The sequence below is a fragment of the Sceloporus undulatus genome, chromosome 3 (assembly GCF_019175285.1).
Source record: "Sceloporus undulatus isolate JIND9_A2432 ecotype Alabama chromosome 3, SceUnd_v1.1, whole genome shotgun sequence".
NCBI classification, from domain to species: Eukaryota; Metazoa; Chordata; class Lepidosauria; order Squamata; family Phrynosomatidae; genus Sceloporus; species Sceloporus undulatus.
The window spans coordinates 261,566,685-261,593,948 of NC_056524.1; the positions used below are offsets into that span (position 1 = coordinate 261,566,685).

The following is a 27,264-nucleotide window of genomic DNA, read 5'->3' on the forward strand; positions in this document are numbered from 1 at the left end:
AATTTCTGGTTAAACATATAGAAGAAGCCTTGAAGACCTGGTGAGGACATAGTTTAGAGTCTGTCTTTAGACAGTTCCATATGGCTGCTTTCTAATAAAATGTGGAAAGCCTCATCCCAAATGATGATAAATTTTAAAAGTAATGTGTGCATTTTAAGGCTTTGTGGTAATACAGTGCTCCCTCGGGTTACGAAATTAATTCGTTCCGCGGCTAATTTCGTAACCCGAAAAACCTTCGTAACCTGAATTGCCATAGGCGCTAATGGAAAAAAAGCCGCGGCTCTGCCGCGGCTCCATTGAAAACAGCGCCAGAGGTTTTTTCGTAACCCGAAAAAACCTTCGTAAGCCGAAACAATAAATCCCTATGGGATTTTTTCGTATCCCGAAAAATTCGTAAGCTGGGTAATTCGTATCCCGGGGTACCACTGTACATTGAATGTGAACCAGCCACACAGTATGGACTGCTTAGTTCACTCAGCCAGGATTGATGCTGAAGACTTCTTTGTGTTTTAAAATAGTTTTCCTGATTTTTTGCAAAATTTGAGATGAGGAGTAAAAAAATAAGAGCTAATCCCAATTGCAGAAATCCCAACATGTGATTAAAACGAAATGAATTAACAAGCACAGAAGGCGGTGTGGATTAGATGAAGCCTTACATAATCCTGCATCAAAAAGTACCCGCAAACGCAGTCTGTCAATTCAGTTTGAATTTTTGCCGCATTCTAGCTTCTAATTCTCTTTGAGGTATAAACCTATTAAGGACATTAAACTCCTTCCAATCCCTTCTGTATCAGAAACATCCTTAATTGATCGCCTTATGGAAATCAGCAGCAATAGCAAAGACAGAGCTGGAATAAGGAAGAGTTTCTTTTTTTCAAACTTAATATTGGGGTAACAGGAGAATTTTGGGCTCCAAATAAGTGGAAAGGCATAGCTGATGAAAAGGCTTAAGTCTTTCTCAGGCTTGTGCTTCAGCTGGGTTGAACAAAAAGTCAAAACAAAATAAAAAAAGAAAAACTTCAGTGTGAGTGAATATATGTTTATTAAATGATTTGAGAGTTTGTATCTCTGACACTGTTTTACTTGGACTAGATAGAAAGTTATGCATTAGATGTGATCCTGGGCATTGCGTCTTGAGTAGAAAATTTGGTATCAGAGACAGAAATAAAATGGAAAGAAGAGGGATAGGTTGCAGATCACATAGACTTCATCCACGCTGCAGAAATAATCCAGTTTGACACCACTTTAATTGTCATGGGGCCAAAACACACTTCAGAAATAATCAAGGTTGAGACCACTTTAATTGCCCTGCTCTGATAGAGAAGGTTAAATGTCCCAGAGTTCCCAGAATTCCCTAGCATTGAGGCAGGGCAGTTAAAGCAGTCTCGAACTGGATTATTTCTGCAGTGTGGTTTGGTTCATGGCTCACTGCTATGGAATTCTGGAAATTGTAGTTTTGGGAGACATGTAGCCTTCTCTGTCAGAGAGCTCTGGTGCCACAACAAACTACAATTCCCAGGATCCCATAGCATTGAGGTGTGGCTGTTAAAGTTGTGTCAAAGTGGATTATTTCTGCATTGTGGATGGAGACTCAGTAAAGCATTCTGAAAGCAGCTGCTATTTATTTTGCCTGTTGTAGGCAGGCACACATACCTGCAGCAGGATCACTAAAAGTAAAACTTTGTTCTTTCCCAGCTGAAGCTTTATTGCATTGCTTTCTACTAACTTATTTGATTTATTTAATTTTTATGATGTCTTTCTCCCAAAAAGGGACCCAAGGTGACTTCTGCAGCCGAACCTTGACAATCTGTGTTTTCTTGCCCTTCATCATGCTCTCCATGATTACTGTATGTTGCTAAAACACCTTTAACTGTTCAGAGGACAGGGAGAAAAGGGGATTGGAAGAGCATAAATATACTTTGTAAAAAGGAACTTCTTTGCCAGAAACCTTGTTAATGGAAGTATGTCTGTATTGTTTTTAGAGCTGTTGCTTGACTGAAGAATCTTTTCTGATTGAAGGACATTAATTTTAATCTATTAATTAATTAAATTCACATGCTACTAAAACCAATTTTAACTAATGCATGTATTTGTCTCAGTAGGAGACATTTCGGAAGAGGAATTCCTATTTATGTGAGAGGGAAGGGAGAATGCCTCATCTAAAATGGTGGTTTCCATTTGCTATTCCTCATTTTAAAAAAATAATCAATGTACCCAATTAATTAAAAGTTGTAATCCTAATTGTTTTTATTGTTTTTAGAAATTTAACCTATTGTTCACTGACTTTCTCTGGAAAACAACATTTGCCATTCTTATCAGAGAACCTGTGTAAGTTGATGGGTAAGACTAGGATCTTATTTAAATGTCTGCATTTAATGGAAATGTATCATCCAGGTGTTAATGGTCTGGACTCCTCTCATGATTATCAACTCTGATAGCATTTCTAAGTCTGTTCTAAAAGCGGAAATCTGTGTTTGGTGCTGTGCAAACATGCTGGGAGCAGGGAAATATGGCTAACAGATACTGTACTTACTGTGTGGGTGGATCCTTAGTATTGATGAATTTTAGGATCTTGCTGTAAGTCATCCTTCAAGAATCATATGGCCTACTCAAAATACCTCCCCCCCATCACAAAACAAAACCAGAAGCATCTGGAAGCCCACTTCTGGTTTTGAAATATATATATAGATTTTTTAAAATGTGAAACAGTGCAGGGTGTTTAGCAGGTGAATTTTTGCTTTAAGTGTCTTCCAGGAAGTCATTTTCCAGAAAAGGGATGGTAGGGAGTCTGTAGGGGTCAAAGGCAGTGAAAACAGCTTTGAGGAGACTCCACACAGTGCCAAAGCCATATTTTACCCACTTCTTGGCCTATCTAGTGGACCCTCCATATTGGTGGGCTGGTGATCCATGGATTTGACTGTCTGCAGGTTGCCACACTTAATATTATTCAATGGTAGTTTGTACACTACATTTGTTCACATATACATGTACACGTCACCACCTTTGAATAATATGGGGCTTGAGCAGTCACATTTTTTGCCATCCATGGAGGGAACGTCACAGAACCAAACTCCTGCAGTTGGGAAGGATCCATTGTATTTAATTCAATTTAAGATTAATAGAATAAGATATGTGAATTGTGTTACAGAAATGATGCTACAACAGAATGCATATTTGAAAATGGATGGTTTCTTGCCTGATTGCTTTAAAATTGCATCTTGTATATGATGAAAATCCCATAATTCTTAGAATAACCCCATGTGAGAGGCCAGAATTTTCTTTGTTTTTAACAGGTTTATTGTGTGAATTTTGTTGACAGTTGTTCTCACTTTCCTGTGCAAATTTGTATCCATTTGGCCTCCCTCTGCTGAAAATGAGCAACCATGCCAATCCATGTAAAGCAGACAGATACATTTTGATAATGCACATCCTTGCAGATATTCCCAGTTATTCCAGGTAAAAAACAGGATTCCTTTTTCCACAGGGTTTGGTGAATTCTTCCTAATTGCTTGTGGAAGGATCACATTCTATTGAAATAGAATGAGGAGTACAGTTGCCCCTCCGTTTGCACAGTCTTGGAATTTGTGTCCTTGGTTATGTGCGAGTGGCAAACGGAGGGGGGGCATAATGGGGTGCGCACCTGCAAGCATGCACCACTATTCATGCCTATGGGCTTGAATATTGTTGAGTTTGTTTTCTCTGGGGGTGGGGGTCCGGAATGGATCCCCCATGAAAACGGAGGGCTGACTGTATTTACATAATAATAATAATAATAATAATAATAATAATAATAATAATAATATTTATTTGTATACCGCCCTCTGGCAAACCAATCCGGGCGGTTAACAACAGTAAAATATAAAATATGACAATTAAAAACATTTTATCCCTCCCCCCCTTAAGACAGTATTAAACAGTATAACATATTAAAACACAATGTCAATGCATAAAAACAACAATTAAAAACTAAAAACCCTGATATTGTGTAGACAAGGCTAAAATCTCATGCTAAAATAAATCTATAGTTTCACAAGATTTCTTTCCTTCTTGTTTTGTTATGCTGATTACCTCTTGAAGAAAATGGAAGGTAGAGAAAGTGAATACCAGTGTAATGGGAGTGGGGGAAGATTGTTTAGTATCTTGAAGGAAATAGTAGATAAATGAGATGATGGCATCACATAGTGGTTTGAGTGTTGGGCTACAACTCTGGAGAACAGGTTTCAATTTCTAGCTCAGCCATGAAACCCACTGAGTGACCCTGGGGGCAAGTTATATGCTCTCAGCCTCAGGGAAAGGCAAAGGCAAACCTCCTCTGAACAAATCTTTCTGAGAATACCCCATGATAGAGTCATGGGTCATAGGGTTGCCATAAGTTGGGAATGACTTCAAGGCACACAACATCAATAAAGATGAATAATTACCAGTATATAAAAGTTGAACTGCACTCTTTTGACATACAACTGTCTTATTTAGTCACTTTGGTGCAACAGCTCATGCTGTCATGCCTTAGAAGTCAATGATATTAAGGAACTCATCATAAGTGAAGGGATGTGAAGGAACTGGCAACTTGCAGCCTCAAGTATCTCTAGCTTATTGGCTTGTGTTTTTGTATGAGAAGGAATCCACTGGGGTTTGGTTCCAGGACCTCACGGGGATAATAAAATCCATAGATGCTCAAGTCCCATTAAATAGAATGGCATAGCAAAATGGAGTCCCTTATATACAATGGCTATTTGAAATTAATACTTTATTATTATTATTTGGAATACTTTCAAGTCATGGATGCTTGATCTGTGGATAAGGAGGGCTGACTGTATCTTCCTTCATTGATCATGGAGGGGATGCTCTTTAGGAAGGAGCCCAGTTTAGAATCTGATCTTGGTGTTATTATTAGCACATTCAGTTGGTAACATCTAAATCTGATCTGGGCATGTCTAGTCAAGCAATCCTCTCTTTTCTTTCGCCTTCACTGTATTAGCCTATGGCTCCCTTGTCTGCCTAGAGCTAGTCTTCAGCTGTTCTTTTCAGTCAGCCGATGGCTGAACATTTGTCATCGTAGAGTGATGTGCTTGTTGAACCTAGCCAGATGGTATCTAGAGGAAATGGAAATTTACCCTACTGACTGCTCACCCAAAAATAACAGCTTCTCAGTCCTTCTTCCCTACATGATGCCTCCCTCCAGTCTTTGCAGGCTTACACCATTGCTTATTTTGCTTTGCTGCTGTTCTCCTTTTTTTTCTTTCTACTGTGGTTTTGTGACCTTCAGTTGATCTCTGCTGATGAGGGCATCATTTTTATCAGTGCTTCTGACTGAACGCCAGAGTACTTCCAGGCCCTTAGAAGGGAAATGCACTCTGCTCTCTATATTAGCTTGCCTAAACTCCCTTTTAATAAGCATGGCTTGGCTGACAGCAGCTGGAGTTTCTGCTAAAGGGGAAATAGAGCACCTTATGATGCTGCATAAGCACATTTAAGAGCTCACTGGTTTTGGAAAGGAACCTGTAATCAAAATAGCTACTGTGTGTCATTCATGTACAGTAATTTCCAGAGAACTGCCCAGTATATTATACACCAATATTTTGAAAGGGAGATGTGTATTTCCCAACCTTTTAAGGGACAGTGGACTTAATTTTTTTCAGTTTTCTTCCTGTGTCTGCACAAATTGAGAAAAAAATGGCTTGCTGAGCAGGACATTTTGGGACATACAAACTTTCCTCCCTCTTCCTCCAGTGTTGAATCGCTTGAGCTAAGTAGTTTGAGTGTACAAGTGATTTCACATGTTAAATGTTAAAAGTTATCTTGAGAGGTCCTACCTAATGACAGAGAAAATTAAACATGCGTTTACAGCTATTTCTGATAGCTGCAGTACAGTGAGCATTTCTTATTCCAAATGGTTAGGACCAGAAGTGTTTTGGATTTTGGACTTTTTTGGATTCTTGAAATATTTACATAATGAGATATCTTGGAGGTGGAATCCAAGACTAAACATGAAATTCATTTATGTTTTGTGTACACCTTATACATATAGAATGAAGGTAATTTTATACATAATATTTTAAATGATTTTGTGCATGAAACAAAGTTTGTGTACACTGAATCATCAGAAAGCAAAGGTGTACCTCTCTCAGCCACCCATGTGGACAGTTGGATTTGGGAGTATTTTGGATTTAGAAATTCCAAATAAGGGATACTTAACCAATAGTGTGAATCAGAACCCTTTTGATTTGTTACATTTTACATTTATTACAGGTGGGCTGTGATAATTTGTAGTATATATTTCCCTAAGGGCAATTCCTTATAAATAATATTTTGGAGAATGCAGCAGATATCCTGGAAAAATGCTAAGAGGTACCTTTATCATACTCTTGTTGGATTAACATGAGATGGTAATTTTTCTGAGCATATATAGTACCTTCATTACATCCTAGTATGTATCTTTCACATTGCTTCTTCATTTATAAACCTGTAATCTTGCCCCCTCTCCATCATTAAAAATTGCATTTATACCTTTTCATATTTGAACCTGTCTTCTGACTTTATGCAATAATCTTTCTCTTTGTTCTCCTACACCAGTTTTGGGTTCATGGGTTAATCCTGTTTATATATTTTTCATTTTACACTTATATATAATTCTCATAGTACCTTATGGTAATGACCTATAATAACACACACCAGATATATATTACTGTCAGTAAATAGGCATCAAAAGGGGTGCTAATTAATAAGCCCACTCTATCCTCCAAAGCAACCAACAATTACTAATGTGGTTTTCTGCAGATTTTTATTTGGCTATTATTTATTAAGCACACTGGGCATGCAAGGAAACTCCTCTCATTTACAGAGTGTGGCATTTAAGAGCATTCATACCCTTATACAGTTGCCCCTCCACAGATTCTGCATCAATGGATTCCACCATTCATGGCCTGAAATATATATATTTTAAAAAATCCCCCAAACAAACCTTGATTTTGCCATTTTGAATAAGGGACATAATTCTACTATACCACTGTCTGTAATGGGACTTGGGCATCCATGGATGTTGGTATCCATGGAGGGTCCTGGAACCAAACCCTAGCGGATACCAAGGTTCCATTATACTTGAATTATTTTGCTGTATGGTTAGTTTTGCCCAGACTTTAATATCTTCAGGAAATGGTTTCTTTTCTGCCATTAGTGGGAGTAGTCATTAATTGAGGGGAGGGGCTTTTTGGTGGCTGGTCCCAGCCTCTGGCTCTCCCTGTCATGTGGGGCTGGGGTGGTGTTTTTCCATGAGCAGACAAAGATACTTGTTTTTGGTCTGAAGACTTATTATTTTATTGCTGAAGTAGGTTTTAATTTGATTTATTCCTTGCTTCTAATAAACTGCCAATGCTTTTAAATAATTAGTTTTCACATTTTTATGGTGAATTTATATTTTGATTTTATTGGTGCTTTACTTTACTGTTTGCTTAGTGGGGAATCTGTATATTAGTTTAATAAAGAAAGGATGAGGCTGTCTGTCACTGAACACAGTCAGTAGACATTAGGTGAAAGGAAGAAAGGGCTTCAGGAACACACATTTCTGTATTATAATACTGTGGGAACTGCCATAACATCACTGGGTCCAGTCCTGCAAAATGGTTCAGATTCCTAGGTTGCTGGATAGCCAGATATTTCCAGTCCTGCATATGATTATTCTAGATTTTTTCTTAAATGGCTAAACCAAAATACTTGTCCTGCTTCCTAAAAGCCATTATTGATTTCTGAGTTACCATATATGTAATGTCCATTATTTTTGCTTCATTTGTATTATTCTTCTGTTTTTAATCTCTTAAATATATTTTTTTATATCTGTTACTATTTTGTATTCTGCTCTTCAAACTATCTTCTGGGCTATTTTAAAAAATAAAATAATGACTATCCTATCCATTGGTCGTGTGGTCTTCCTCTCTTTCTCCTACCCTCTACCTTCTCTAGCATTATTGTCTTTTCTAGTGATCTGTACCTTCTCATTATGTGGCTAAAGTACGACAGACTCATTTTGATCATCTTGGCTTCCAAGGAGATTTCAGGCTTGATCTGTTTGACTTGAGTCCCTGTACCGGGATATAAATAAAATAATCATTTAAGGACCCATTTGTTTATTTTTTGAGCTGTCCAATGTATCCTAAATGCACTTCTATGGCCGCCTGGTATAACACTTAATGGTGCAATTTAAATAGATAGATAGATAGATAGATAGATAGATAGATAGATAGATCTATCTATCTGTCTTGATATGTAGCAAGTTTAGTAGCTTCATTTCAGAATAGACACATGTCTCTAACTGAAGTTCACTGGTTAGCTATGGTCAAATCAGGGTCTAATCTGCTTTACAGGATTGTTTCGAGAGAAAAATAGGACTTTTTAATGCATTGCCAATAAGTACATTCTGTATCTCTGTGTACAATATGAAGTACTGAAATGGTTTTATTTCCTTAGAAAAGCTAAGCTCTTATTGCTATAGCATTTTCTTTCATCTTTGGAAAGAACCTTGTGAGAAACTTTAAATTACTTTTTCAGACTGAGGGAAAATGGTTTGTCCAAACCTACCCAATCGAGCTCACTTAACCAGAAACAAGACTTGAATCTAGTTCCATATCTACTGTTTGATCCATCAACCTTATATAAACTGTCACAAAGGGCAAAGCACTAGTTGTTATAAAACAGTGAAATGTTTTGAGTGTTGAAGGCTAAGCACATAATTTGTCATAATAGTTTAATTTGAAGGATTAGCTGGTTGACAACAATTACAGAACCTTTCACCTCTAGCTCTCAGTTTCATTTCCTGGTTAGGGTTGTTACAACCAACAAAGTAATTAACATCCATTTATTGGAAGAAGTTCTGACATGAAGTGGGTGAAACATCCTTTATTTCCACATGGAATTTAATTGCATGTCAACCATACTTTTTAATAGGTGTTTGAAGCCAAACTATCGGCTTATATTAAAAATTTGATTTTATGGACTTTTTATAGAAACACTGTAGTTGTCTTCTTTAGATTTTTTGACATTTTACGTCTTTGATCCTCCAACATTTGCCTCTCTTCTTTTGACATGTGAACCTGATGTTTAAATGACAATGAAAGGGATCAACAATTCCGTATTGTAAGACCGTTTAGTTGCATGTAGTGCCTTTTATATGTTTAAACCTGAGAACAGTTGTTCAGGAAGGTGTTTGTGAGAAAGATAGGCAAGGAGCTTGGATATCTAAATTAATTGCTTTGGCTTCTTATATGCTACACTGCATTGTGTGTCACAGATTATCTGGTACCTCGTGGGATATAATTCTACAGGATTCAGTGGTGGATTCCACTGGCAGAACAATGGGATCCAATTGAACTTGGAAGGGAATTATTCCTATTGCAGCCCCTTTTGAGTACCCCAAGCTAGCTCAGAGTTTCAAAACCAGTTTGATCAGGAGGTAGTACAGAAGGAAAGTGTATGTGCCTATACGCATATTGCAAGAAACCTAACCTCTCTTTAAAGGCTCTATCTAAACTGCAGAATTAATGCAATTTGACACTGCTTTAACTGCTATGGCTCAGTGCTGTGGAATCCTGGGATTTGTAGTTTAGTGAAATATTTAGCCTTCTCTGTCAGAGAGCTCTGGTGCCACAACAAACTACAAATCCGAGAATTCCACAGGATAGAGCCATGCCAGTAAAAGAAGTGCCGAACTGCATTAGTTCTGTAGTGTGGCAGCAGCCAAAATCTGATCCTGATCTCTTCTCAGAATATTGAATAATGACAGCTAGAAATAATAGAGCAATTATCTCACAAGAATTATAAGAATCACAGATGGGGCAAGGCAGGAGGTGTTCAGGACAATCAGGATTAAATTGAGTGATCTTCCTTTTGCAGTTTGTTGTAGTTGATCTTTGGGAGTATATTTTTATACCTGTCTACATAAAGAGAGGAGTTTGATTTTACAGATAATTCTTCAAGTGGTAGGATGAAAAAAATTGTAGCATCATAAATGTCATTGTCAAGTCTTGAAGAAGTCAGTATCAAATATATGCCCTGTTTTTAAAATAATGCTAAAGAAATATTTTTGCTTCAGTGACACCAGAATCAAAATTTAAGGCATCCACTTTGAGCAACTAAGTTTCTGAATTTTTTTCAGCCCGTCCTGAAAGTGCTGCCTGGTGAAAGGTATGATTCTTTGGCTTTTCTGCTCTTAATGTTGTTTTCTGTCTCACCCTTTCTCTTACAGATCTAGAGTCCAATGCTGATTTAAATAATGACGATTATGAATATGAGGATGAAGCTAAGCTTGTCATATTTCCAGACCACTATGAAATTCCTTTGCCCAACATAGAAGAGTTACCAGCACTGGTAAGAGAAATGAGCATGGGTGATAATGAATAGGTCTGAAGCTGGCTTTGTGAGTGAGGGGAAGTGCACCTAAGACTCGGTACGCAGTGTCCTGATGGTGATAGTAGGGCCTGGGACCACACACCAACTGCACAGTCCCGAGCCCTAATACGTGTGGGTGGCGCCATTAAAGCGCTGCCCCACCCACACAGGGGGCTTGTGCATGATGTGTGGGCATTGTAGCTCACACACATTATGTAAAGGAAGAGATGTTGTAAGGGCTATGACATCCCAAAAGGAGCCCCTCTAGGCGGCTCCTTTTTTGATCCGCAACGTTGTCGGACGGTTTGGTTGATACGGAAACGCTGCAGACCAAAAACTGGTGCCCCTAAAGAAACAAAATATAACATAGCTCTTCTTTTAGCTTGGAAGAAACAAAACTGAGAAGTGACATGATTTGTTGCTACTGCTCTGTACCTTCAAGTCATTTCCAACCTTTGGCTGTCCATCGCTGAGTGCAGCATTTGCTGGATTTTCTTGGTCAGTTTGTAGACCATTTGGAGGTTGTGTTTCCTTAATAGTTTTCCTATTCTGTCTGTGACTCGTTTGATGTATGGTAAAAATACTTCCCCTTTGGGTGGTTGTTTGTCTTCACTCCTATGGGTTTTTCTGGGTTTGGAAGACCTTCCAATGTCTGAGTTGGAGTAACCATTAGCCTATAGAACCCTGTCTAGGTGCTTTAATTCATCTTCCAAAAAGTGGGGTTCTTGTGTAGGTATCTGTTCGTGTGTATAGGTTTTCTGTATACTGTGTGGCCCAAACTTTGGTTCAGTTTCCAGATGACCAGGACATCCAAGAATGGCAATGTTCCTTCCTTTTCTTTTTCCATCATGAATTGTATGTTTGTGTAAATGTTGTTCAGATATGGTTCAAAACATGGTTCAAAAACATGGTCAGATCTTCTTCTCTCTGGCTCCAGGTCACGAAAGTGTCATGTACATATCCTGGGAACAGCACCAAAAAAGCCCACAACATGGTTCCTATATGTGGATGACACTTTCACCATCTGAAGCCATGGAGAAGAAGAATATTGCCATTCTTGGATGTCCTGGTCATCTGAAAACAGAACCAATGCTTGGGCCACACAATATACAGAACCACCCTCCTTCCACAAGAACTTCAACCATCACCCAGGACAAAAGAGAAGCACAATAAAAACATTGGTAGACTGGACAAAAAGGATCTGTGAACCCCACTTCCTGGAAGATGAATTGAAGCACCTAGACTAGGCTCTACAGGTTAATGGTTACTCCAGCTCAGACAGCAGAAGGGCTGTCAGACCCAGAAAAACCCATAGGAGTGAAGACAACCACCCACCCAAAGGGAAGGTATTTTTTACCATACATCAGAGGGAAACTGGTAAGTAAACACAATCTCCAAATGGTCTGCAAACCAACCAAAAAATCCAGCAAATGCTACGCTCAGCGAAGGACAGGAGAGACCTTCTCATGGCCGTAAGAGTTTACTGTATACTGTGCAGCTGTGAACAAGTCTACATAGGGACCGCCAAATGCAGTGTTCAAACACGAATCAAGGAACACAAGAGATACTGTAGGCTAGGTCAGCCAGAAAAATCAGCAGTAGCAGAACACATTATAAACCATCCTGGGCATAAAATGCTGCTTGAAAACACTGAAATTCTGGACCGTACCAACAACTATCAGGTCATAATGCACAGGGAAGCCATTGAAATCCATAAACATCTGGACAACTTCAACAGGAAAGAAGAAACACTTAAAGTAAACTAGGGCGTGTTACAGACGGGCCCTTCCGGCGCCACCGTCATATGCTAGGGGTTGGTTGAGGACCTAGCATCCACACCGGCCTCACCCCTAGCACAGGACGGGGCCGTAATAATGGCGGCGCCCTATATACACGGGCGCCGCCATTATTATGTGCCAGACACATAGTGTCTGCACGTCGCGCCCCGGATATGACGCCGTGAGTGCGCGCCTCGCGGTGTCACATCCGGGGCACAAGAAGAAGTGCCATTTCAGCACTTCTTTTTAGCTGCGCCAGGAAGCCTCGTGGTCTGGCCGCTGGGGCTTCTTGGCGCAGCTAATGACGGCGCAGGGAGAGCACCGCTTTTCGGCGCTCTTTAACGCGCCAAAGTTTGGCCACTAGTCCTGAAAAACATCAAAATCAAGACCCAGCAAATGCAAATGAAAACCACCCAGGGTGAGGGGAGTTTCCAAGCAGACAGTGTATCATTAATTAAACAGACATGCTGAGACCTTGCCAATCAACCACAACAGAACAATAGACAGATCAACATGCCAATCGCTTCCTCTCAACCAACAGTATATATACCCCACTCTCTTCCATGCCAGCATTCTCTGAAGCTGCCAGCCACAACTACTGGCAAAACAGGAATAAAACTCTTCTAAAACACAGCCTCATAACCTGAAAAACCCACAAAAAAACCAAGAAACTATGTTGTTGTTGTTATTGGTGTGCTTAGTTAGAAATCATGCTAAGACAATGAAAAAGTTATGTTTTGTTTGGTCTTATGTTACCTTTTAGTTTCAATTTGTCTTCTTGTTCCCATCTTCAGGTCACAATAGCTTGTGATGCAGTCCTTAGTTCGAAATCTCCATACAGAAAGCAAGATCCAGACTCATGGGAGGAAGAGCTCCAAGTCTCCAAACATGCGAATTCTCTTGTACAGATAGACAATGGAGTCAGGATTCCACCAAGGTGAGGCTTTTGCAGTTTGTACCATAGAACTGCTTTACTATAAAAGACCAAAGATTTTTTTTTTGTGGGTGAATAGTGAATATGGATGGTGTGTGTGTTGAAGGGAGATGCTGTGGCTTTGTTCATTTTGGATTTGGCCTCACTCAACTGAGGCATGTGATCTCCATTAGGCTTCCAAAGAACTAATATGGACCTCAGGTTGAAAAACTCCTTAACCCTGGAATAGGCAATATTGAGTGAAATGGATAACTGACTCAGTATGATGCATGTTTATATTTGGCTACGTTTTTGGAGGGAGATCCTGCTAGAGCCTATGTCTTAAGTCATTTAGAGAGAAAGTATCCTGTTTTGCTTTTTTTCTGTTCCTTGTTGTATCACAAACCTAGTCCTCTCTCTTCTCCTTTCATTTGGCCCAAACTTTAGACTTTTAGTTCTCTACAAGACACTGATTAATGTGCTGAAAGTCCATCTGACAGTAAGTGCTCAGAAAGATGTCAGAACACTTTTTTTTGGATCCAAGAACTTGTTTGATCGGGGTTGCATTAAAATCAAGAAAAATCTGATTGCCAAATTCAAGACCGATAAGGAAAACCCCCTAATTATTCTTCAGCAACAATATAAAATTATTCTAAAGGCAAAAATGTGATATGCTGTACAAGCTGAATGGAATCATCTTATCTGTGTGGTAAAATCTAATGACACAGCTTCCTGCTGGCACCTCACAGCAACATACATCACCTGTTTTTTACATTCAAAGACATTGTCATGTTAGTCTGGTTCAGTAGGCAAAGGGATATTGTGACACTGTTGAGATTTAACTGAGAGAAGGAAGGTTGTAACATAACTTTTTGTAGACAGAGTCTACTACATAAGATGCATCTGATTATGAAGTAAATGCAGCCTATGAAAGCTTATGCTTTAACCTTCTTTCTCTCAGTTAATCTTAAAGATGCTACAATATCCTCCTGTTTTTATATGTTTGTGCTACCACACCCCTGCAAAGTGGTGGGAGACATATTTCTCCTATCTGTATGTAGAAGATGAAACACATTTTTGCCTGAACAGTATTTCTGTCTATTTCTTTACCTAATCAGCCTGTTTCAGTCTCTGAAGTAATCTAACTGGTAAATCAACTAAAATTGGGTAAGTCTCCAGCTTGTGATTATATCTTCCCTGACTTAGGTTGATTGGTGGGCTCCCATTCTTGCTACTGTGGTCCAAAACACATTGCAGAAATAATCCAATTTGAGACTGCTTTAACTGCCCTGACTCAGGGCTAGGGAATTATGGGAACTGTTTTGTGAGACATTTAGCTTTCTCTGTCAGAGAGCCCTGGTGCCACAATAAACTACAATTCCCAGGATTCCCTAGCACTGAGCCAGGACAGTTAAAACAGTTTCAAACTGGATTATTTCAGCAGTGTGTTTTGGACCTCTCTTCACCTATGTTGGTCATAATGCAAACATTCCTTCTGACGAGGCTTAACTGTCATCGTTCTCATTTTTAAAAAGTGAGAGAAAGACAAGTCTTCCATTGTCTTGAGTCAGCTAGAGTAGGTATCTTGCTTTGCTTCCTTCTGTTGCTTGTTGTGTCACAAAACCATCTTGCTACTGCACAGTACTGCAGTAGGTAGAAGTGTGTGTATGTGTAGCACAGTTGAGGTAAGCTAAATGGTGTGACAAATGGAGAAACACGGTAGAAAGCACAATGCTGCCCTAATTTTCTCAAAGTGTTCTGGGGAACATGTGGCCTTCCAGAAGTCATTGGATGACAAGGCCTGTCATTGCTGATCAGTCAGCAAGCCAGTTGGGGCTGATGGAAGGTGAAGTCAAGCAACATATGGAGAGATACAGGTTACCTTCTCCTAATTAAGAAGAATAGCACCCCTCAGGTAACCCCTCCCCACTCTAGACTTGTGGCACAGAGGTCTCCACTCATCTAATTTGTAATTTCTCTTGGTTATTGTTAGTGCAGCAGCTATTAAGGCTCCTGCTGGCAGTTATTTACATTCTCTCAGATGCATTAACACTGCATTAATCCATTCTCTGCCCCATGCAAAGCACATCAAGGCTAATTAAATTATTCTAAAATGTACTGTGATACATTAAGTGGTTTTTAAAACATATACTCTTTAATATACCATATTCTTGAAAGCAGGCTATTTTTTGCTTTATTTTATAGGAATATGATCCCTTTTCCGGAACAATACTGAGGAAAGAAAGACACTGTGTTTGTTGTGGTTTCTGTGCATTGCACACACAAATCTGCATTATGCAAAGTCACCTTCAGAACCACCTAGATAACTGAAAAGGTCTTTATTTTATAGGAAAATTATTGTTACTGCTGTAAGAAAGAGAAATACATTGTGTTCACATCTATCCCTTTTGTCCCAGATTTTATTATTACTGATAACCTTTCCCTTTTTGGCTCCTTTTCTAATGAAATTTAGATCGCAAGCTCTTTGAGGCCATCGTTTGTTGGTTTGTATTGTGTTTGCAGGGGCTTCCTTTTGTTTTGTTAAGAGGTATGTTCATTGACAGCGCTTCAGAAGTAGTCCTTAATAAAAGCCAGCAGTTTGGGGTTCTTAAAATGGTGGAAGAAAATGTTGGTGCCCCTGATTGTTGCCAAAATATATTTTATGCCTAATCCAATCTAAGAATTTAGCAGCTGCCTGTTAATTCTGAAGCAAAGCCCAGGTTTTGCAGCCAGTGCTGGCAAATGAGCTTTGTCGGATTGTGTTTTTCAGTGGCTGGAAATGTTCAAAATGTGACTTGCGGGAGAATCTTTGGCTGAACCTTACAGATGGGTCAATCCTGTGTGGAAAGTGGTTCTTTGATGGCAGTGGAGGAAATGGACATGCGCTGGAACACTACAAAGAGATGGGTTATCCCCTAGCAGTGAAACTCGGAACAATTACTCCAGATGGTGCAGGTTAGTAAAAGCTGTGTGTTTTACTGGGCATAACATTTTTTCAACAATGTTTATTTCATTTACCAAAAAAGTCTAACAACATTTTTATTTCATTCAACATGCCTCTTAAATTGTAGTTTCAAAAGGATAGTGCATTGTTACTTACTGTTGAATTGATTTCAATTTACAGCGAGCCCAATGAACGAGAAACCTCCAAGATTCCTGGTCATCAGCTGCTCTGCTCAGGTTTTGCAAACTCAGGGCTATATCTTCCTTGATGGAATCAGTCCCCTGTAACATGGACTCCCTCTTTTCCCATTACCTTCCACTTTACCAAACATTACCATCTTTTCCAGTGAGTCATGCTGGATATGTAAAGGATATGATTTTAGATATATTCTTATGAAACTATAAGGAAGGGTCATATTGTCCGACTTGTCTCTGTCTTTCTCTACCTTGGTCCAGGGAAAGCCAGTTCTGTGGATCGAAGCAATTATTCTCAATGTTGATTGGCTAGTGGCTTTACTATCATGTTTCTAGCTCCTGCAAGCTTTTTTTAGGATTTTGATTCATATGGACACACAGATTTTCTTTTTTCTTTTGCAAAGCTATTGTGGGGACATGTATCTCTCCTTCAAACCCGTTTTAGCTCTTTGTGCAGCATTGCTATGCAGAAGTAGATTTGGTGCTTGGCTTGCTCATGCCGTGTTCTCACAGTGCTGCAAATTTAGAACAAAGGGCTTTGCAGACCCATATAGCCCAGCCGTGTTTGTCATGCAGCTCCCAAGGGCCTTGTGGTTCAGCTGGCAACTCTTTCAGGCTCCTCCCTCCATCTTTCATGCTTTTACCATAGAATTAATGCTGCGTCAGGAACAAATAAATCATCTGAACTTCTGGCAGCAGCTGAAAAGGGCAGAGTGGCCTCCGTCATTGTTAATGTTTTTTTTTTGCTGAGGGCATGGGGACAAAATTTATTAAAGGAAGACAGGCTAATGAGCCTTATGTACCCATAGTGTTGCACATTTGGCAATCTGCTCTGAAAGGCTTCCATCTGGCCAGGAAGCAATGAAAAAATGTATGCCTTGAAGTCACCTGTATAATATTTTGACCAAAGTAGGCTATTAGGATTATAGTGTATTATACTGAGGCTACATGGAGGATTTGAGGAAGATGCTAATGATACATACATTTTTTTTAAAAAAAAAAAGAACTTTAGGTTATTTTTGCAAACCTTTCAAAGACATAGCCGTGTTAGTCTAGAAAATCAGTATGCAATCAGTATTGTAGCACCTTTGAGACTAACTGAAAGAAAGAAGCTGATAGCATGAAATTTCATAGACTTGAGCCTACTTCCTCAGATACATGTTTTTGCAAACCTTGGTAATCTTAGCAAACAAACTTAGAACTGTAAAGGCAGGCAGTGCATCTTTGTGCATTCCCCCCTCCCCTCAAAACTCGGACATTCAGTTTCAACCCTACATACCTTATTGGGATCTTTCATTCTTGCTCACTTTAATGAGAAGCATTTTAATCTTTTCTTATTTTAGCTAGATCAGAAATAATTTAATGCCCAAATGCCTTGAATAATAAACACAAGATGAAGCAAGCTTGCAGTTGGTCTTTTGAAAGATTGTTTTATTTTTCACTGATGGAGGAAATTGGGGCATCTGTGTAGTTTGCATAGTAGTGGACCCCACCAACACCCTTATTCTGAATTCTGTTGGAGAACAGTTTTTCAAACTCCAATCTTGTGTTCCATTATTGAGGCAACCTCAAAGAGGTGTGTGTCTGTGTCTGTGTCTGTGTCTGCACATGACTTCAAGCTGCCTCTTGACCTTTGGTTACCCCATGAATTTTCTAAGAGTTTCTGAGGTAAGAAATACTCAGAATTGCCATTGCCTTCATCTGAACAATAGGGTACAGCATTTGGTATTCCTTGGTGGTCTGCCATCCAAATATTAACCAGACCCAAAGTATATATGTGACAAAACTGAGCTCAGTTAATTAAATTAGTACAGTTGGCCCTCTGTATCCATGCACTCTACATCCATTGATTTAGCCACCGTGTAATTCCTAAAAGCAAACCTTGATTTTGTCATTTTTATATAAGGATCACCATTTTACTACACCACTGTGTGTAATGAGATTTGAGCATGCATGTATATTGGAATCCACAGGAGCTCTTGGACCAAACCCCACTAGATATCAAGGGCCCCCACTGTACCATACTTTTTCTTAAGGAAGTGCAAAATGATGTTTCTGTGATTCCTTCCCCTCCTTCCCCCAACTTTGAGATAAATTACAAGCACAAGGACACCCAATGGAGCTTTATGGTCGAACAGAAATTTATATGCAAGTACCCTAAGATAAAGCCCAACTTTTACAAGTTAATCTTGACTGTGCTTCAAAAAAGACATGTGGTTTCTTAGTCTAGTTGTTGCTGTTTTCTTAATTGCGGTAAATGTTCTGGGCTCACAATTTTCTTCCTGTATTTAAAAAAATACCCATATTTGCAGGCATTGTTTGCTTTGCTTTCTGGTCAGACATCCATTATTGGTAAAGATAGTACCCCAAGATCCATTTAAACTCACTTAGTTGAACCTAGTTACTTTTACAGGTATTGTGATTTAACTGGAAAAACATGCAAACTCTCTGAGCTCATGTTTATAGATGGGAACAATAATACATTCTGGAAAACAGAGGCTCCCTTAATATGCCAGTAGGAGGGCACAGTATGTATCTATAAATGTCAGCTGGGTCATCCTTGCTGGACACTGGGAGATAAAATGCTAAATGTGATATATCCTTGGCAGCAGAAATTAAAGGGCCATTTCAGTATCAACCAAATTAACTTTTTTAATGAAGTAGACATGTTAGTCTCTTGTAGAAAAAAAAAGGAAGGGGTGGGAGGAAAAAAAGAATGTGGCAGCATCTTTAAGATTTTTAAGTTTTATTTTATCATGAGTTTCATGTAAGAGGATAAATGGACATAAATCTGGCAATAACCAAAAGCTAGTTGCAGAACATGTAGCCTTCTTGGACACACAGTAACAGATTTCCTTAAACAAAGACATTACAGAGGAAAACTAGAAAGAGAAACAGTTGAATAAAATTATATTAACAATTTCCAATGCCTTAGCAGAAGTATGAACAAAATGAATGGCTTTCTCAGGGGAGAGACGAACCCACAGTATCTGCTGGACTTGATCCCCTTCCTCACTGCCATTCCTTTCTCCTTTTGTATCATGTCTTTTTAGATTGTAAGCCTGAGGGTAGGGAACTGTCAAATTAGCAGTCTACAAACTGCTTTGAGAGCCTCTGTGGCTGAAAAGTGGGGTATAAATACTTTAAATAGATAGATAGATAAATAGGCTGCATCAATAGAAGTATAGTGACAACATCAAGGGAAGTAATAGTGCCACTCTATTCTGCTTTGGTCAGGCTGCACCTGGAATAATACTGTGTCCAGTTCTGGGCACCACAATTCAGAAGGGATGTTGAAAAATGAGTGTGTCCAAAGGAGGGCAACTAAAATGGTGAAGGGTCTGGAAACCATGTCCTATGGGAGCTGGGGATGTTTAGTCTGGAGAAGAAAAGGTTAAGAGGTGATATGATAGCCCTGTTTAAATACTTGAAGGGATGTCATACTGAGGAGGGAGCAAGCTTGTTTTTTGCTGCTCCAGAGAACAGGATCCGGAGCAATGGATGCAAGCTGCAGGAAAAGAGATCCCACCTCAACATTAGGAAGAACTTCCTGACAGTAAGGGCTGTTCGACAGGAGAACACACTCCTTCCTCGGAGATTGTGGTGGAGTCTCCTTCCTTGGAGGTCTTTAAACAGAGGCTGGATGGCCATCTTTTGGGGATGCTTTGATTGAGAGTTCCTGCATGGCAGAGGGTTGGACTGTATGGCTCTTGTGGTCTCTTCCAATTCTATGATTCCATGAAATAAGAGCCCTTGCTACTGCACATATAACAAAATGAATCTTCTGAGAGAATTTTGAACCCAGGGAAACTGACTTTTGATACACAGATTTGTTATTTTCACATGTCAGCACTATCTGACTATTGTAAAGATCTGAAAGATGGATATCATCTTGCCAGCCCTTTGAAAAATTTGAGCAAGGGGCATGATTTGCATCTTTCTGGACCTTGTTGTATTCTTTCCCACTTCCACCATTGTACAAATATGCTTTATAACCTGAGGCTTTAATGCAGGGGTAGGCAACCTGCGGCCCGCGGGCCGGATGCGGCCCGGCGAGGCCTTGGGACCGGCCCCAGCCTGGTCCTGCCACCGATTGCCGCCGGGGCCTTTGGCGTCTCGCGCGAGGGGCATGGTGGGGCAATTGTCTATAGAAGCCTCAGAAACATGCATTTATCTTAACATTTTTTTAAAAAATCAGCAAATTTTTTCACGTGTCCTCCATTTTTTATTTAAAAAGTGCCCGCCATTTGAAAATTTTGTCCTACATTTGGCCCAGTTTATTTATTTATTTAATTTCTAAACAAATTATTTAATTAATTATTTTTTTTCTTCGGCCCCCCAGTTGTCTGAGGGACAGCAACCTGGCTTCCGGCTCAAAAGGGTTGCCTACCCCTGCTTTAATGGCACTCTGTACTGCATCAGAAGATGTGGGCTTATATCCACGAAAGCTCATGCTAAATAAAACCAATAAGTCTTAAAGGTGCTGCCATATCTTTCCAACAAATTTTTGCTCTTTCAAATGCTGGTTAAAGAAGAAAAAAACCTTGATAGTGCAGTACAGAACTTTAAGAGTTCCAAAATTACAGGATAGGATGATATCCACTAATAAAATTCCTGTGTGCTTCTCCTCCACCACCAAACAGGCCCATGAAACAACCTAGCAGCAATAGTACCTGGATATAAAATATCAATGGAAATCTAAAATTTGGATAATTTTAAGTTTCATTGTTGCACAGACCTTCTGAGGAAGACCATTTATATTAATTTTCTTTAAAGAAAGAGGGTGGGAATCTTAAAAATATCATCTGTAATGACATTATCATTAACAGATGACATTATGTTCATTATCATTAGGAAATGAAGAGATGATTTGCCCAGGGGCACACACTGAATTTTGAAAACAGATAATCCAGACTGAAGTGCTGCTTTCTTCTCTTACTCTCATTCACACTTGCAGTCTTGTTTGACCTGTGTTCTGTCCTAAAGCATTTAATATTATGCCCAGTATCCAGGTATTTTCTAGGTATTGCACACTGAACAGAAAAACCAAGTGCAGTTTGAATCTGTATCAGTGACATTTCATAGTTTGGTGCAAAATAAGATTGTTAGAGGTCAGTGAAATCTCTAGCCCAGCAGCCTGCTGCAGGGGATAGTTAAATAAACATAGACAAACAGAACTTAACAGATCGGTTTCATGCAGGAGAATGCTTATGCTAGCACAGTGATAGCAAACCTTTTAGAGACCGAGTGCCTAAAATGCAACCCAAAACCTACTTATTTATCACAAAGTGCCATGTCCCTCTGGCCATCACTGTGATACATCTTTTGTATTGTATGTATTGTTTTAATCTCTGTTGTTAGCCGCCCTGATTGCAGGAAGGGCGGGATATAAATAAAAATTTTATTTATTTTTTATTTATTATTATAGCGTGATGATGACTAGATGAAGTGACTTGGATTTTAACTTGCTTTTCCATTCACAAGGGGTGGGAGTCTACCAATTACATGCGCTACCCATCCTTGAATTATGCCACATCATCCCCCAAATTCTCCTGATCCATAGGAGTACATTTCTGGGGAAATGGAGATATAGAGGGAAAGGTGAGGCAGCAAAGTCCAGTTTCATAAATTATTATTACTATTATTAACCTTTATTTATAAAGCGCTGTAAATTTACACAGCGCTGTACATACAATCTTTTTAATTGGACAGTTCCCTGCCCTCAGGCTTACAATATAAAAAGACACGACACAGAAGGAGAAGGTGGTGGGGAAGGGGCCTTTCTAGTAGGATAATAAATATAAAATATATAGCAATACATAAATGTGGAAGGAGAGCTGAGACCCAAGCCCACAATACAGCGACTAAGACCCTGCACCAACAGACATAAACTCTGTTACATATCCCAGCACGGTGTAAGGCTAGGCTGTTAGTAACACTTGGCAGGGTTTCTCTGTAGAAGCATCCCAGTTTTGGAACTCCCTTCTGAGGGAGGACAGGCAGGTTCAACCCTTCTAAGTTTTGGATGGGCAGTGAAGAGTATATGGTTTTGCATGGCCTTTGTCTCTTAAAAATTGAGTGTCAGTTCTGGGTGTTTTAAAATTGTTTGCCTGTTTCTAGAAATGTTTTAAAATTTGGACTGCTTTAATGAGTTTTCAGTCATTTAATTTAAAAATGCATTAAAATTTTGCATTGCTTTGGAGCACCAGATGGGTTGAGAAGTTGCAATGAAAAGAATGGTATAAGATTCTTAGAGTTGCATAACAAAAGTAGTAGCGACAACAGTGGTTACCCATTGAATTTTACGACAGAACAGGGACTTAAACTCATGTCTGCCTGAACCAAGCTCAGTAATGTAAGCATAATATGCCAGTTCTCCAGTATATGAACCAGATCCCAATTAAGGTGTACAGGACTTCTGACTTGAGTTGTAGATGATGCAGGAGAGACTGAGTGCATTGTGTTTCCTGTTGCCCATGAACAGAAACTTCTTGTGTCTCTTTGTTTTAGAAACCCAAAGAAATGCTCACAAATGTTTTCAGCATTTGGATTAAATTCCAAAGAGAACATGTAAAAAAACAAACAGTTTTTTAAAAAATATTGTATTGTCTAATTTATTGAGAGGCCCTGGTAAGTGCCTTTCCGTAAGGGGGAGAAGGTTTATGCAGGGAGTTTGTTTGGAGTTTTTTTTGGCACTACCTCCCTCTTTTTTTTCTTCTAAAGAGAGGAATATGAAAGCATTCGTTTAGAACAGAAGAAGAGCCATGCTGGATCACACGAAAGGCCCATCTAGTCCAATATTTTGTTTTCATGGTAGCCAAATCAGTTGGCTTCCATCTTGTGCCCCAAAGTAACTGTTACACCGAGGTATTATTGCTGGATGATGTTGATGGAGCCATCCTCCACGAAGTATCCTGTGCCCTTTTGAAGCCTTCTAATCCAACACCTATCATTATATTTATGAATTCTCTAGTTTAAGTATAAATTGTATGAAAAGGTACTTTTTTCTTTTCAGTCTTGAATCTCCCAGAATTTAGTTTCGGTGGAAGAGTCAGGTTATAGTATAATAAGAGAATCTACTTTTTCCATACTGTGCCTAATTTTGTAGTCTTCTATTATGCTTTCCCTGACCAAACAGCCCCAAACAGATAATTCTTGGTTTCCAGCTCTACAGTATCCCCTTTTTTAAATGTTGATAGTCCATCTCCAGAAGATCTGTATCCCGTCCCTTCCTACCCACCAGATTTCCTTGACATACCTTTTTTCCGACCTGAGACTTCTGCTCATTCCAGTGACCCTTGGGACACTCATAAAATTCACTTGCATAAGGCCTGGGCGATACCTGATTTTAATGCGGTGGTGTGAGTGAAAAAGAAAACCCTCTTATTGGAAATCTTTGTTCCCGTGTATTTATTCAAAGCAACAAAAACACATCTAATTAATTTTCAAAATAAAAGTATACATGGTGGTGTACCTTCAAGTCATTTCTGGCTTACGGCAACCCTAAGATAATGGGGTTTTCTTGGAAATGTTTGTTTAGAGTGTGTTTGCCTTCCTCTGAGGCAAGTGGTTTCCATGGCAGTCCAACACTCAAACTTCTACACCACACTGGCTCAAAGCCTCATGTAACTATATGGGAGGAAAGGGGTCCCGTATGGGAGAAGAGCTGAGAGAAAATTGAATGAGTGAATGAATGAATGAATAAAAGTACTGATAGAAAGACAGCTAGAGCATAGATGGAAAATCAGAGAGTACACAAGTTTATTCTACTCTATGGCAGTATTCTTGTTCAGCACTCAAACTACTATGCCACAATGGTGCATTCTCCATCTCTGATCCCTCTCCTAGTTTTAAAGCTCGGCATTGCAGGACTTGAACTGAAATTTTCTGTGTGGGGAACACATGCACTATTGAGGTTTCTTTCTTCCAGCCCTTTCTTCCAGCACTTCAGAATCTGCAACCATGAGGGCAAGGACAGCAGTATGGCTCCATCCTTCCCATTTGCTTTTGATCCAGTATGGGAAAGGTGGGATGAAGCCATGGAAAAGTAGTTGTCTTCACCACTGTTAGAATATCTAAAGGAGGTTGCCAGTGGAGGCTTTGTAGTCTAGAGAACTTCGTAGTGAATAAATCATACTGAATTGCTATATTTACTTAAAATATAATTTATAGGTATGTGCAGCAAAATTATTATATTTTACACTGTTATGGAAGTGGCAAAGTTTCAGAGTATGTTGGTTTAAATAATATTGCTATATAACATTCTTTAGTGAATTGTCCCTTTTCTTATTTCTGCAGATGTTTATTCCTTTGATGAAGAGGAGGCAGTTTTGGACCCACACATAGCCAAACATTTAGCACATTTTGGAATTGATATGCTACAAATGCATGTAGTAAGTGACTTGCCTTTTATTTGGAATCTCTCTTGAGCAGTCTTAGAAAAGAGGAAAATTAATGTCCATGGGAAATTGCACTTTTTATTTGCTGAGAATATGTAACCATGATCATGTATTTTAATGGTATACAATTTATTCTTCACGTTATGTTCTCTTACTACAAGACATTCAATATTATAATAAGACAGCAGCAGATGGAATTAAATGAGGCTTTAAGCATTTACAGTGTATGTATAATTGGGAAGGAGGATTATGGCCACCATTCTGTCCAGTTCAGAAGTTCAAGCTGTATAGTCATATTTTGCCATATTTGGATCTCTGGAGATTGGTCTTTTCATGCATAGGCCTTAAGTAGACAGTTAATTCCATATGTAAATGCTGGTCTAATCTGGGTGTGAAGTGACTGCATGGGGCAGATGACAACACACACAGGCATGTCTGGAACAGCCCACTAGATATAGAATGAGTTGGAATAAATAAAACATATTTTAAATAGTGTAGATCACACAACAGTGTTATATCTGAAATAGCTAGATTTTAGCGTATGACTATACGATGCTCTCAAACAAAAAAGGTGAAGCTGTAGTCCTGATGAAATATTATGAACAGGATCCAAACTGCTATTTCTCAAGGAACTGCACCCGTTCCTTTAGAAGCTAGATCTGGCCACGGTGGTATATGCCTTGGTTACATCCCGTTTGGACTACTGTAATGGGCTCTACATAGGACTACCTTTGAAAAGTGTTCGGAAAATTCAACTGGTTCAAAGAGCTGCTGCCAGGCTGTTAACGGGCAGATTACAGAGACCATACAACTCCCCTGTTGAAACAGCTTCATTGGCTTCCAGTTTGTTTCCGGGCACAATTCAAGGTACTGGTTATAACCTACAAAGCCCAACATGGCTCAGGTCCACACTATTTGGCAGACCGTTTCTCCTGGTATGAACCTGCCCAGGCTCTGAGATCATCTGGAGAAGCCCTTCTCTCCATCCCAACACCTTCACAAACATGGTTGGTGGGGACACGAGAGAGGGACTTCTCGGTGGCTGCCTCTAGACTCTGGAACTCCCTGCCCAGGGAGATAAGAATGGCTCCCTCCTTGATGGCTTTCCGCCAGCAGGTGAAGACCTTCCTGTTCAAACAGGCATTTAAGGAATTACTATAAGGACAGGCTGGAATGTTGGACTAGTTTAATCATTCTTTTTAATGTACGTCATTTATTTGTTTATTTTTTAAATGTTTTTTAAATGTACTTTTTGTTTGTTTGTTTGTTTGTTTGTTTGTTTTTTAATGCTGTGAAGCCGCTCTGAGTCCCAGTCCTGGGAAAAGAGCGGGAAATAAATAAATAAATATAAATATAAATATAAATAAATATTTCAGATCTGCCAAAGAGCTTTGAGAATGAATAATAATAATAATAATAATAATAATAATTTTTATTTTGAAAAGAAGATCCTTGTTGCTAAGTGTTCTTGAAATTCCCTCCTATTTTGGAAGGAGCTTTTTTTGGCATGGCAAAGTATCAGAGCCAGTGTGATGGTGATTTTAGTATTGGACTAGAACTCGAGGAAACCAGGGCTGAGATCTCTGCACGATGGGCAACTCACATTCTCTCAGCTGCAGAGGAAGACAGTGGCAAACTGCCTCTGAATAAATTTTGCCAGTACCATGATAGAGTCACAGCTGCAGTTTTGATTTTGAAGTCCAAAATCCTCATCAACATGTAGAATAAGCAGTGTGTTTCCTTGGACCATAACTGTTCAGAGCATAGCCACATAAGGACTTATTAATTCCTATTTTCCATTTTTTCCTACCTCATGTGGTCTTCCCATGTGTTTGCCAGAGTGTTTGTGTGTGTGTGGAGATATAGGAGGGGGCACTAATTCATCTCTAAACTAATCATTGCAGGAGGACAGACAGAATGTAGCAAGAAAAATGAAAACATCAGGCTCTGCTCAGCACAGAAAAAATACGCGAACCTGGCCAGCCATTGTACATGTTCATAACGAATAGATGGCATGGCATCATTGTTATTTAAAACTTCTTATATGGTTATTAGTAATAATTAATACAAACAAGGCAAAGCTAGACATGATCTGTGATTAGGATTCTTTGTATCTTTTTCTTTACTAAAAACAGATGTGGCCAACTGAGGTCTGATGTTGTGACATATAACTCCTGTCATCCATAGCCAGCAAAACCTATGTTGAGGGACTGTTAGAATTGTCCAGTGAATCAATCAATCAGTCAGTCAGTCAGTCTATCTGGAAAGCCACCATTGCCAAACTCTAAGTTAAAAGCAGCTGCAGTTCCCCTGGAATTGGATCAGGATTATGGCATTTAGGAATGGGGGTGTAACCTGTTTAACTCCCCATCCAGCACCACCTCTCTAGATTTATTATAATTCATTGCTTCGCTACCATTTATTTTTCTAAGCCAGAGCAGAATTTCAGTATATCAATATGATTCATTTCAAGTGTCTAAAGTGCTCTATATACAGTTTTCCCAGTCACTGATAACCAAAGACAGTAGTCATTCTCTTCTTGTGAATGTGAGACTTAGGTTGAGAGGTAATGAGTTGCCCAAGGCCACCTAATTAGTTCCAGATTCACAAAAGTGAGAGCTGGAGAATATAGCTGATTCATAACTTAGTTTCTTAGCCA

General features: G+C 39.3%; 1 protein-coding gene across 2 annotated transcripts in view; it reads left to right on the forward strand.

The window, feature by feature from the left end:
* The window catches only part of USP13 (ubiquitin specific peptidase 13), an 88,646-nt gene that overhangs the window by 26,639 nt on the left and 34,743 nt on the right, over positions 1-27,264 (forward strand). For both annotated transcript variants that reach the window (XM_042459643.1, XM_042459644.1), the window contains exons 4-7: positions 10,235-10,356; positions 12,950-13,092; positions 15,839-16,023; positions 24,505-24,599. In XM_042459643.1, coding sequence (XP_042315577.1) covers positions 10,235-10,356; positions 12,950-13,092; positions 15,839-16,023; positions 24,505-24,599 — 545 coding nt within the window. The remainder of the gene's footprint in view (positions 1-10,234; positions 10,357-12,949; positions 13,093-15,838; positions 16,024-24,504; positions 24,600-27,264) is intronic.